General features: G+C 42.9%; 2 protein-coding genes across 10 annotated transcripts in view; one reads left to right on the top strand and one right to left on the bottom strand.

The window, feature by feature from the left end:
• The window catches only part of LOC139575519 (C-myc promoter-binding protein-like), a 252,682-nt gene extending 240,972 nt beyond the window's left edge, over positions 1 to 11,710 (top strand). For 3 of the 6 annotated variants that reach the window (XM_071400533.1, XM_071400534.1, XM_071400531.1), the window contains 5 exons: positions 179 to 296; positions 944 to 970; positions 2,369 to 2,531; positions 5,020 to 5,084; positions 5,669 to 11,710. In XM_071400533.1, the coding sequence (XP_071256634.1) occupies positions 179 to 296; positions 944 to 970; positions 2,369 to 2,531; positions 5,020 to 5,084; positions 5,669 to 5,805 (510 nt within the window). In that variant the 3' untranslated portion in view covers positions 5,806 to 11,710. The remainder of the gene's footprint in view (positions 1 to 178; positions 297 to 943; positions 971 to 2,368; positions 2,532 to 5,019; positions 5,085 to 5,668) is intronic. The other 3 variants (XM_071400535.1, XM_071400532.1, XR_011674965.1) reach the window with 2 other exon arrangements.
• Positions 11,711 to 12,014: 304 nt separating this feature from the next.
• LOC139575521 (sodium/potassium/calcium exchanger 1-like) overlaps positions 12,015 to 13,941 on the bottom strand; it is a 41,748-nt gene continuing 39,821 nt past the window's right edge. For all 4 annotated transcript variants that reach the window (XM_071400537.1, XM_071400540.1, XM_071400539.1 and 1 more), the window contains one exon: positions 12,015 to 13,219. In XM_071400537.1, the coding sequence (XP_071256638.1) occupies positions 12,970 to 13,219 (250 nt within the window). In that variant the 3' untranslated portion in view covers positions 12,015 to 12,969. The remainder of the gene's footprint in view (positions 13,220 to 13,941) is intronic.

Raw genomic sequence — 13,941 nt, 5'->3', positions numbered from 1 at the left:
TCATTGAGCTAGTGTGTGTGTCTCATATCTGTCCCTGTCTCTACGTCTCCCTCCAGATATATTGTCATTGAGCTAGTGTGTGTGTGTCTCATATCTGTCCCTGTCTCTACGTCTCCCTCCAGATATATTGTCATTGAGCTAGTGTGTGTGTCTCATATCTGTCCCTGTCCTTCCCCAGGTCCCTCGCCACTGGATGTCAGAGGACAGTAAACACGTGTTGGTCCAGATCTTATGGGACAACCTCAAGCTGCACCGGGATCTCATCCAGCCGTTCTACATCCTGTGGAACACACAGAGTAGGTCACAGTCTACAGCGGGTCCTGAAACCGGCTCAGTGAAATGCATTAAGTCACAGTCTACAGCGGGTCCTGAAACCGGCTCAGTGAAATGCATTAAGTCACAGTCTACAGCGGGTCCTGAAACCGGCTCAGTGAAATGCATTAAGTCACAGTCTACAGCAGGTCCTGAAACCGTCTCAGTGAAATGCATTAAGTCACAGTCTACAGCAGGTCCTGAAACCGTCTCAGTGAAATGCATTAAGTCACAGTCTACAGCAGGTCCTGAAACCGGCTCAGTGAAATGCATTAAGTCACAGTCTACAGCAGGTCCTGAAACCGTCTCAGTGAAATGCATTAAGTCACAGTCTACAGCAGGTCCTGAAACCGTCTCAGTGAAATGCATTAAGTCACAGTCTACAGCAGGTCCTGAAACCGTCTCAGCACCTTGTTTTATCAAGGAACAGATAAAGCCATAAGTCTATATTTTACGGTGGTTTTAAGAAGAGCATATCTGTATGAATTGTGGATGTCTTGTAGCCTAACTTTGGCAGATGGAAGAGCTCTGAACCACGGGCAGCTATGTGGCAGCCATTTTGTATCTCTGTGCACTGTAATGTCTGGGAGCTAACAGGGGTCTGTTGTGCTCTCTGCTCTCTGTCTTTCAGGGCTTAATTGTGCTCTGTTGTTAGACAGTGAGTGTTCTCTTTAGGACTCGACAGCTGAGTCCTCTCCTTTGTCTCCGTGTGTCCTGTCTGCTCTTCTCTGCTTTGCTGCACTCTGTTTGTTCTCCTTGTAGTCATTTTTGGAAAACCTGTTTCATTTTCTCTGTCCTCAGTATCTTTATGTGGTTGAAATGCATCGCTGTATTGCTGTTTTCCATTGCTGTTTTCCACTTGCCTGACAGTCTTGATAATTCTTAGATTGAATTGTCTAAATAATGTTGTTTCTAGTGATTCATTTTCTTCAGTTCTTCCAACATTTTAATGTGTATCTTCGTCTAGTTGGATCTCAAATACACCCCTGTATTATACACCCCTGTATTATACACTCCTGTATTATACACTCCTGTATTATACACCCCTGTATTATACACTCCTGTATTATACACTCCTGTATTATACACTCCTGTATTATACACCCCTGTATTATACACTCCTGTATTATACACCCCTGTATTATACACTCCTGTATTATACACCCCTGTATTATACACTCCTGTATTATACACTCCTGTATTATACACCCCTGTATTATACACCCCTGTATTATACACTCCTGTATTATACACTCCTGTATTATACACCCCTGTATTATACACTCCTGTATTATACACCCCTGTATTATACACTCCTGTATTATACACTCCTGTATTATACACCCCTGTATTATACACTCCTGTATTATACACTCCTGTATTATACACCCCTGTATTATACACCCCTGTATTATACACTCCTGTATTATACACCCCTGTATTATACACTCCTGTATTATACACCCCTGTATTATACACCCCTGTATTATACACTCCTGTATTATACACCCCTGTATTATACACTCCTGTATTATACACTCCTGTATTATACACCCCTGTATTATACACCCCTGTATTATACACTCCTGTATTATACTATACACCCCTGTATTATACACTCCTGTATTATACACCCCTGTATTATACACTCCTGTATTATACACCCCTGTATTATACACTCCTGTATAATACACTCCTGTATTATACACCCCTGTATTATACACCCCTGTATTATACACTCCTGTATTATACACCCCTGTATTATACACCCCTGTATTATACACCCCTGTATTATACACTCCTGTATTATACACTCCTGTATTATACACTCCTGTATTATACACTCCTGTATTATACACTCCTGTATTATACACTCCTGTATTATACACTCCTGTATTTGAGAATGGGTTAGCATCTGTGGTTTACTGTGTGTGTGTGTGTGATCGGTCTTGCATACCTACGTGTGTGTGTGCACGTGGACACGTTTGTTATATATGAAGTGTGTATTTGTGTAGCCTACATATCCGTCTTTCTGACCCCTGACCCCTGCCTCCAGGTGTGGGCTACCCGTTGTGTCGTCCTGTGAGCGAGGCGGAGCGTCCGTTTGGGGAGGAGCTACTCCACAGCGTGGTCAAGAGCATCCAGAGGAACGACGTCTCTCGACCAATGGGACAGCTCCTACAGCTGCTGGGGCAGAGCCTGGGGGTCAAGAGGCAAAGGTCAGGGGTTACACATTGATATCGCCATTGTCCAGGGGCATGTTCAGGAGGATGTAACGCTACTGAAACATTCAGATAGAAATGTGTCATGTAGAACAGACATGCTTGTCTGCCAGGATAAAGAATCATCAGCTCTGTTCGTCCTATTTCTATCTATCTGCAACATTCAGAGCGTGTCACTAAATGCCACTCGGCCATCGCTCATCCATATATTTATATGTACAGTTGAAGTCGGAAGTTTACATACACTTAGGTTGGAGTCATTGAAACTCGTTTTTCAACCACAAATTCCACAAAATTTCTTGTTAACAAACTATCGTTTTGTCTTGTCGGTTAGGACATCTACTTTGTGCATGACACAAGTCATTTTTCCAACTAATGTTTACAGACAGATTATTTCACTTATAATTCACTGTATCACAATTCCAGTGGGTCAGAAGTTTACATACACTAAGTTGACTGTGCCTTTAAACAGCTTGGAAAATTCCAGAAATGTATGTCATGGCTTTAGAAGTTTCTGTTAGGCTAATTGGAGGTGTTGGAGTGTGTACCTGTGGATGTATTTCAAGGCCTACCTTCAAAAGCAGTGCCTCTTTGCTTGACATCATGGGAAAATCATAAGAAATCAGCCAAGACCTCAGAAAAAAAATTGTAGACCTCCACAAGTCTGGTTCATCCTTGGGAGCAATTTCCAAACGCCTGAAGGTACCACGTTCATCTATACAAACAATAGTACGCAAGTATAAACACCATGGGACCACGCAGCCGTCATACCGCTCAGGAAGGAGACGCATTCTGTCTCCTAGAGATGAATGTACTGTGGTGCTAAAAGTGCAAATCAATCCCAGAACAACAGCAAAGGACCTTGTGAAGATGCTGGAGGAAACAGGTACCAAAGTATCTATATCACAGTAAAACGAGTCCTATATCGACATAACCTGAAAGGCCGCTCAGCAAGGAAGAAGCCACTGCTCCAAAACCGCCATAAAAAAGCCAGACTACAGTTTGCAACTGCACATGGGGACAAAGATCGTACTTTTTGGAGAAACCTCCTCTGGTCCGATGAAACAAAAATAGAACTGTTTTGCCATAATGACCATTGTTATGTTTGGAGGAAAAAGGGGAGGCTTGCAAGCCAAAGAACACCGTCCCAACCGTGAAGCACGGGGGTGGCAGCATCATGTTGTGGGGGTGCTTTGCTGCAGGAGGGACTGGTGAACTTCACAAAATAGATGGCATCATGAGGGAGGAGAATTATGTGGATATATTGAAGCAACATCTCAAGATATCAGTCAGGAAGTTAAAGCTTGGTCGCAAATGGGTCTTCCAAATGGACAATGACCCAAGCATACTTCCAAAGTTGTGACAAAATGGCTTAAGGACAACAAACTCCAGGTATTGGAGTGGCCATCACAAAGCCCTGACCTCAATCCCATAGAAAATTTGTGGGCGGAAGTGAAAAAGCGTGTGCGAGCAAGGAGGCCTACAAACCTGACTCAGTTACACCAGCTCTGTCAGGAGGAATGGGCCAAAATTCACCCAACTTATTGTGGGAAGCTTGTGGAAGGTTACCTGAAACGTTTGACCCAAGTTAAACAATTTAAAGGCAATGCTACCAAATACTAATTGAGTGTATGTAAACTTCTGACCCACAGGGAATGTGATGAAAGAAATAAAAGCTGAAAGAAATAATTATCTCTACTATTATTCTGACATTTCACATTCTTAAAATAAAGTGGTGATCCTAACTGACCTAAAACAGGGAATTTTTACTTGGATTAAATGTCAGGAGTTGTGAAAAACTGAGTTTAAATGTATTTGGCTGAGGTGTATGTAAACTTCCGACTTCAACTGTACATATTCTCAATCACCCCTTTTAGATTTGTGTGTATTGGGTAGTTGTTAGGGAACTGTTAGATTTTACTGCACTGTCGGAACTAGAAGCACAAGCATTTCGCTATAACATCTGCTAACCATGTGTATGTGACCAATAACATCTGCTAACCATGTGTATGTGACCAATAACATCTGATAACCATGTGTATGTGACCAATAACATCTGCTAACCATGTGTAAGTGACCAACAACATCTGATAACCATGTGTATGTGACCAATAACATCTGCTAACCATGTGTATGTGACCAATAACATCTGCTAACCATGTGTATGTGACCAATAACATCTGTTAACCATGTGTATGTGACCAATAACATCTGCTAACCATGTGTATGTGACCAATAACATTTGATTTGATTTAAAATCAGTTGGTGTAAGTATAGCAAGGTTTGTAAGTCGCTCTGGATAAGAGCGTCTGCTAAATGACTTAAATGTAAAATGTAAATGTTGGGAAAAAGGTTAATGTCAACATTAAGTATCATGAGTCGCTCTGATGTCCAAGACAGCCGGTCGGCATGCTATCTACTGTAATAACTAGTCTGCTAAATGTCCTCTGTACCATCTCACATCCCGGTGCCCTTCCCTCTGCAGGAGTCTGTACAGAGACATCCTCTTCCTGTGTCTGGTGGCTCTGGGAAAGGACAACATTGACATCGGTAAGTCTGTATTTCATCGTCCTAGTAGTTTCAGAAGTCCTGCAGTGTCTCAACCCTTATTCCCTGTCTATACATCCAGCCAACTGCTCTGTCATCTAGAGGTCACCTTGTACACTGTTGAATGCTCCTGTAGTGTACTCACAGCCAACTGCTCTGTCATCTAGAGGTCAACCCCATACACTGTTGAATGCTCCTGTAGTGTACTCACAGCCAACTGCTCTGTCATCTAGAGGTCAACCCCATACACTGTTGAATGCTCCTGTAGTGTACTCACAGCCAACTGCTCTGTCATCTAGAGGTCAACCCCATACACTGTTGAATGCTCCTGTAGTGTACTCACAGCCAACTGCTCTGTCATCTAGAGGTCAACCCCATACACTGTTGAATGCTCCTGTAGTGTACTGCAGCGTTTTCACTAGAAGGTCTTAACTTCACTAGAAGTTTAAATGACATTTAAATTAGTGTTAAACATCGATGGGTTAATCTCGTCTCACTCTTTCTCCTCCCTCCAGACGCTAATCTCGTCTCACTCTTTCTCCTCCCTCCAGACGCTAATCTCGTCTCACTCTTTCTCCTCCCTCCAGACGCGTTTGACCGTGAATACAAGATGGCGTACGACCACCTCAGCCCCAACCTGGTGAAGCTGACGCACAACTGCGACCGTCCGCCCAGCGCTGGGGTCATGGAGTGTCGCAAGACCTTCGGAGAGCCCTACCTCTGAACTCTGACCCCTTTACCCCTGACGTGTCACCTCCGACAGACACTTCAGCCTCCACCCGGGCCAGTCACCTCCGTCACTCAGCATAGCACAGCCGTGGGTAGCACACGTGGGTTAGGGTTCAAGAGATCTTTGTGTCCATGAAAAGCGCTGTATAAAATCCTTGTATTACAACGGTGGCTTTCCCAAAGAGGACTGAGGATTGCTTTAAAGACGAGCTCAGGAATCCCTTTAGATAGACTTACAGAATGTGTGATGACACGGTGATGTTTTGGGTCATGTGACGGGGCTGACCAGAGACTAACGGAGCTGACCAGAGACTAACGGAGCTGGCCGACCAGGGTGTTATTATGTAGTCTTGACTAGTCTCACAAAAGGGATGTTTTAAAATCCCATCTCATCACCTGGTTGTTATAGGTTCTGGACGTACCCCTCTGGATGGATGGAGATCATACTCATTAACGTAACAACGGTTTCACACATTTTGACGTGTTCTATTTCGGGGTACTTATGTTTTTAAGAAATCTTGTACAAATTGTTACATAAAATACAAAATGTACTTTATATACGACAGTAGTAGTAGGGACCTTTTATAAAACAACATTTGTATTATATAGTCAAATATAGAGACTAATATCAGCAATATTCTACTTAACTTGAATTCTATTTATACAAAGTAAGACTTTTATTTATTTTAGTCTGTTTAATTTGTTTAGCTGGATGTACTGGCTTCATGTCAGGTGAAACATCCATTCCTCTCCTCCTGTGGTTGATGGATGTACTGGCTTCATGTCAGGTGAAACATCCATTCCTCTCCTCCTGTGGTTGATGGATGTACTGGCTTCATGTCAGGGTGTGGTTGATGGATGTACTGGCTTCATGTCAGGTGAAACATCCATTCCTCTCCTCCTGTGGTTGATGGATGTACTGGCTTCATGTCAGGGTGAAACATCCATTCCTGTCCTCCTGTGGTTGATGGATGTACTGGCTTCATGTCAGGTGAAACATCCATTCCTCTGCTCCTGTGGTTGATGGATGTACTGGCTTCATGTCAGGGTGAAACATCCATTCCTCTCCTCCTGTGGTTGATGGATGTACTGGCTTCATGTCAGGGTGTGGTTGATGGATGTACTGGCTTCATGTCAGGTGAAACATCCATTCCTGTCCTCCTGTGGTTGATGGATGTACTGGCTTCATGTCAGGGTCAAACATCCATTCCTCTCCTCCTGTGGTTGATGGATGTACTGGCTTCATGTCAGGGTGAAACATCCATTCCTCTCCTCCTGTGGTTGATGGATGTACTGGCTTCATGTCAGGTGAAACATCCATTCCTCTCCTCCTGTGGTTAATGGATGTACTGGCTTCATGTCAGGGTGAAACATCCATTCCTCTCCTCCTGTGGTTGATGGATGTACTGGCTTCATGTCATGGTGAAACATCCATTCCTCTCCTCCTGTGGTTGATGGATGTACTGGCTTCATGTCAGGTGAAACATCCATTCCTCTCCTCCTGTGGTTGATGGATGTACTGGCTTCATGTCAGGGTGAAACATCCATTCCTCTCCTCCTGTGGTTAATGGATGTACTGGCTTCATGTCAGGGTGAAACATCCATTCCTGTCCTCCTGTGGTTGATGGATGTACTGGCTTCATGTCAGGGTGAAACATCCATTCCTGTCCTCCTGTGGTTGATGTCTGTTAGAAAGTTCTAGTAGTATTTACAGTGAGGAGTGTAACTGTCCCTGTTACTGCACCACTCTGATGTCCATCGTAAACTGAACTGAGCTGGTTTGAAGTATTGTATCAGTGAGGGCATTCAAAGATTCACTCAAAACAACTGAAGTCGCTTTAAAACTGCCAAAATGTTGCGTTAAATTCTTCATTTCCCGCTGCACTTCACAACAGATGTTGTTGTTGACAAGACGTATCCCGAGTATGGATTGATTCGTTTATAAATATCTATTACAGAAATACCCATACTGAGTCAAATACTTTGACGTTTACAAAACTGATTGACCTCTGTTTTTAAAGTAATGTGCGATTGTAAAACTGACTTTGACATCTTTGGCACAACATGCTGTATGAATCGGCTCTTCAGATATCAGTATTAATATCATTAAAGTGAAAGTACCTTTTAAAGTACCTTCGAGTTAAAGTTGGAGTACCTTTTAAAGTACCTTCAAGTTAAAGTGAAGTACCTTTTAAAGCACCTTCCAGTTAAAGTGAAGTACATTTTAAAGTACCTTCAAGTTGGAGTACCTTTTAAAGTACCTTCAAGTTAAAGTGAAGTATCTTTTAAAGTACCTTCAAGTTAAAGTGAAGTACCTTTTAAAGTACCTTCAAGTTAAAGTGAAGTACCTTTTAAAGTACCTTCAAGTTAAAGTGAAGTACCTTTTAAAGTACCTTCAAGTTAAAGTGAAGTACATTTTAAAGTACCTTCAAGTTGGAGTACCTTTTAAAGTACCTTCAAGTTAAAGTGAAGTATCTTTTAAAGTACCTTCAAGTTAAAGTGAAGTACCTTTTAAAGTACCTTCAAGTTAAAGTGAAGTACCTTTTAAAGTACCTTCAAGTTAAAGTGAAGTACCTTTTAAAGTACCTTCAAGTTAAAATGAAGTACCTTTTAAAGTACCTTCAGGTTAAAGTGAAGTACCTTTTAAAGTACCTTCCAGTTAAAGTGAAGTACATTTTAAAGTACCTTCAAGTTGGAGTACCTTTTAAAGTACCTTCAAGTTAAAGTGAAGTACCTTTTAAAGTACCTTCAGGTTAAAGTGAAGTACCTTTTAAAGTACCTTCCAGTTAAAGTGAAGTACATTTTAAAGTACCTTCAAGTTGGAGTACCTTTTAAAGTACCTTCAAGTTGGAGTACCTTTGGGACCTCTGTGTACTGTTAAGAACATGTAGTTACCCTTTTGATAAATGGAGGGAATATTGCTACACGACAGTAGGTTCCGTGTTTCATGTCCTTTCATATTCTCTGTACTTCCTGTACGTGTGGGCCTCTCTTCAGGTGTTATAAACTGTGAATAGTGGGTTTATGACAGGGAATTTACAAGGAAAGGGTGGGTTGTTCAATAGTTTTGAGGTAACTGTCTGTTCCTCTTCAAAAACCTTTTTTCGATTTTAATTTATCTGTTTTAGAAGCAAAAAATAATCATCCAAAACGGTACTATGGTACAGTGTATATACTGAACAAAAATATAAACGCAACATGTAAAGTGTTGATCCCATGTTTCATGAGCTGAAATAAAAGATCCCAGAAATGTTCCATACGCACAAAAAGCTTATTTCTCTCAAATCAAATGTTGCGCACAAATTTGTTTACATCCAAATTTGTTTATCCTTTGCCAAGATAACCCAAATCAAGAAGCTGATTAAACAGCATGATCATTACACAAGTGCACCTTGTACTGGGGGCAATTAAAGGCCACTCTAAAATGTGCAGTTTTGTCACACAACAGAATGCCACAGATACCTCAAGTTTTGAGGGAAATGAGCATGCAATTTGCATGCTGACTGCAGGAATGTCCAACCGAGCTGTTTCCAGAGAATTGAATGTTCATTTCTCTACCGTAAGCCGCCTCCAACGTAATTTCAGAGACTTTGGCAGTACATCCAACCGGCCTCACAACCGCAGACCACATGTAACCACGCCAGCCCAGGACCTCCACATCCTGCTTCTTCACCTGCTGGATCGTCTGAAGAGGAGGAGGGGGGTGCTGAAGAGTATTTCTCTCTGTAATAAAACCCTTTTGTGGGGGAAAAAATAATTCTGATTGGCTGAACCTGGCTCCCAAGTGGGTGGACCTATGCCCTCCCAGGCCCAGCCATGGCTGCGCCGCTGCCCAGTCATGTGAAATACATAGATTAGAGGCCTAATGATCTTTATTTTAATTGACTGATTCCCTTCTATGAACTGTAACTCAGTAAAACCTTTGAAAGTGTTGCATGTTGCGTTTTATATTTTAGTTCAGTCTAGTTCTGTTAGGAGCTATAAGTCTGGGCTTCAGTAAGAATGATTCATACCATTGATGTGTAGGTGAGTCCAGAGTTGGGCTTCAGTAAGAATGATTCATACCATTGATGTGTAGGTGAGTCTAGAGTCGGGCTTCAGTAAGAATGATTCATACCATTGATGTGTAGGTGAGTCTAGAGTTGGGCTTCAGTAAGAATGATTCATACCATTGATGTGTTGGTGAGTCTAGAGTTGGGCTTCAGTAAGAATGATTCATACCATTGATGTGTAGGTGAGTCTAGAGTCGGGCTTCAGTAAGAATGATTCATACCATTGATGTGTAGGTGAGTCTAGAGTTGGGCTTCAGTAAGAATGATTCATACCATTGATGTGTAGGTGAGTCTAGAGTCGGGGTTCATTCCATTTCAATTCTCTTCAATGCTTTTCAATTTTGGAATTTGGTTTACTTTCTAAATCGACCAATTTGAAATGGAATTGAGCCCGTACCCTGACTGAGTCCCTGCAGCAGTCACAAGTTGTAATTTCCCAAACCGGAGGGCCAGTTCAGTTCTGGTTTCTAACCCACGTTAAGGACGTCAGGCCCGACACAATGTACCGACGTTCGATAACTTGATACGTCCTCAAACGTTTTAGATATGATCCTAAGTCTATGTTCATCTATATACACGTGTTCTGTTCTTCTTCCATACAAGGTACTATGTGAGTAACAACCTACGTTTGGGTTCATTGTTCAGCAGCACAAAGGAATGTTCCGTTGGCACATCACCTGCAGTCAAAACCGTTTTTTGGGGGGGGGGGGGGGGATTAAAATAAGTGGTTGAAGTAGCAGGACCTCGGTGGCTATGATGACATGGCTGTTTATACCCGGCCTGTTATACTGATGATACCAAGGTCAGCCTTTGGCGATGTATTTGTCTTCAGTTCATTTTACATCATGTTTGGTGATTTTATGTGTGTGGGGTGCACCTGAACATAGATTATAATGCTTTCAGTTGTCTGAGTGGAGAACAACCGTTGAGTCCACTTGAACCAGGTAAACACTTGAAAATCCTCCTGGGTTTACAGTACGCGGCAACATCTCTCTCTCGCCAGGGAAAATACTTCCAACTCAGAATGAAATCCTTGAAGTACCTGTATGACATCATAGTGTCCCCCCTTTTAACAGATACGTTAAACACCTATCCTGGCCGACGACAACGTAGACGGAAACGTCACCAGTCATCTTACGAGTGACCGGTGAGGCACACCGGTGACCTCAAATTACAATGTAACAACAGACTGATGTCATTGGCTAGAAGAGGACCTCTGTCAAGAAGGGTCCAATGAGAGCTGGCCACTTCAATGATTGACAGCTGAGAGCACCAATCGCAGAATAGCGCTACTATGCAAACATGAAACGGACGTTGCTATTTTGAACGCTAAAGATTGTTACCAACCAACTAAGCGGTTTATTAAGAGAGACCTGGACTGTCAAAAAAATATCACTCATGAATATCAGCAGTGTGAACAGTTTTAAACCGTTTTTGTTGTCGATCTCTGCAGATGAAGGGCTCTATTCAATCCGCGTGGCGGAAGTTCAGGTTTGCAGGGTGATTGAAATTTAAAGGCTGTGTTCCTGCTTTAGCAGAGACTGCATTGATGGTAAACGGTGCGTATGTCCGCTCCGTGGGAAATTACCTTTACATTCCAATCACAGAATCTACAGACTGAATAGAGCTCGAGAAGGTTAATGTCCAAACAAAATGTTTCTTTGTATTTAGGTCAATGTATAATATTTGATCTGCTCTTTGTATAGAAGACATTTTATAAAATGTTCCTAGTGTTGTTTACAGCTCTGTACGACGGGTCTGTGGATCTGATGATGAGATGAATCATGTACTGTTTGACTGGATCTTCAGAGTTGTCTCTGACTGGAAATAAAATCACTTATACCCGTGGCCAATCGTGTGTGTTTCTACACTGGGATTAAATCACTTCTACCCGTGGCTAATCGTGTGTGTTTCTACACGGGGATTAAATCACGTCTGAGATGGATGTTTACACCGACATCCACAGCCTTGACAGCGAACGCCGGGGGGGAAAATGACCTTTGAAAGACACATTGTCAACAACACACTTTGTTGTATATACTTTTTTCATAATACACCTTTTGATTGAATCCTGGCTTCAGTTTTAAATGACCCCAGAACATTTGTTTTCATACAACATAATTAACCAATCAACACCACCTTTTATTGAATATTATTTTAAAAAATGATTTAATTGCAGTATGGATTGTAAGTACAACATATGAATAGTTTACTATACATCAATACATTCTCTTTGCATCCATCTGACCCAAACAAGTGTATTGCATACATACATAACACTACAACGCTGACAGTTAATGTAATAATGGTTACATATGGGTCGTGTAACTGAACTACACCATTCCTGGGTTTTCTAGACACAGAATCATTTACATGAGAACTCAAAAGCTGCTGTACCTCTCTGCACCTGATAAACCAGTTTTTTGTTGTTGTTTTTTTTTACTCTAAAAGAAATGACTGTATTGACATTTTTTTACATGGATGAACACTAAAATGGATGTGTGTGTGTGGCTGGACAACTTCTACAATTACTGAGTCTCTCTTCAGTAGTTGTGGACAGACAACCTCTACTGTTGCACATCAGTTCTGGTGAAAGAGACCAGAAATAGTCCAACCATGGAGGTGTCCACTGGCTCAACATAGACAACACAATCCCCTCTGTCAACAGTAACACTAGGGAATCCCCTCCCTATACCGTGACAGCCGTGAATGTTAGTGACTGACAACACAATCCCCTCTGTCAACAGTAACACTAGGGAATCCCCTCTGTTAACAGTAACACTAGGGAATCCCCTCTGTCAACAGTAACACTAGGGAATCCCCTCTGTCAACAGTAACACTAGGGAATCCCCTCTGTCAACAGTAACACTAGGGAATCCCCTCCCTATACCGTGACAGCCGTGAATGTTAGTGACTGACAACGACACAGTTGGGTGGTGATTATTTAAATGACTTCCTGACACGCCTTTTTTTTCTCCCTCCCTCCTCATTGTAGTACATCGTACTACAATACCCATAATGCTCTGTACAGTACAACATATTCAGTTTCATCTTAGTAAAAAAAAAAATGTTTTAAAAGCTAACATAATGGTGTCTGACCTCTGACCTCAGATGGAGACGGGGCAGATAATAACACGGTCCTCCAGCATCACACTGAGCACCAGGAACACGAAGTAAAGCATGAACATGGTGAGGCCCAGAACACGGCTCATCTTCCACCGACACGCCGCGATGCTGACGATGACGAAGATGAGCATGACGAAGAGGAGCACGATGGCACAGAACAGACCGTTGGAGTTCACCGCCACCGGTACACCGCCTTGCATCGCCGAGAAGATCAACCATGGGACGGGCAGGCTGGAGTGATGTAGAGAGGGAGAGTGAGAGACAGAGAGAGAGGAGGGGTGGAGGCAGGGGGATGTAGAGAGTGAGAGACGGAGAGAGAGGAGGGGTGGAGACAGGAGGATGTAGAGAGTGAGAGACAGAGAGAGAGGAGGGATGGAGACAGGAGGATGTAGAGAGTGAGAGACAGAGAGAGAGGAGGGGTGGAGGCAGAGGGATGTAGAGAGTGAGAGACAGAGAGAGAGGAGGGATGGAGACAGGGGGATGTAGAGAGTGAGAGACAGAGAGAGAGGAGGGATGGAGACAGGGTGATGTAGAGAGTGAGAGACAGAGAGAGAGGAGGGGTGGAGACAGGGATGTAGAGAGTGAGAGACAGAGAGAGAGGATGGGTGGAGGCAGAGGGATGTAGAGAGTGAGAGACAGAGAGAGAGGAGGGGTGGAGACAGGGGGATGTAGAGAGTGAGAGACAGAGAGAGAGGAGGGATGGAGACAGGGGGATGTAGAGAGAGAGGAGGGATGGAGACAGGGGGATGTAGAGAGTGAGATACAGAGAGAGAGGAGGGGTGGAGACAGGAGGAGAGAGACAGAGAGAGAGGAGGGATGGAGACAGGGGGATGTAGAGAGTGAGATACAGAGAGAGAGGAGGGGTGGAGACAGGAGGAGAGAGACAGGCCCTTTTGAGAGTAGTAACACAAATTGCCTTGATCGTTTACTACAGACAACGGTACACAGTTCAT

The sequence above is a fragment of the Salvelinus alpinus genome, chromosome 5, assembly GCF_045679555.1.
Source record: "Salvelinus alpinus chromosome 5, SLU_Salpinus.1, whole genome shotgun sequence".
NCBI classification, from domain to species: domain Eukaryota; kingdom Metazoa; phylum Chordata; class Actinopteri; order Salmoniformes; family Salmonidae; genus Salvelinus; species Salvelinus alpinus.
The sequence above is the reverse complement of the archived record's forward strand: the minus strand, read 5'-3'. Positions and strand labels throughout refer to the sequence as shown.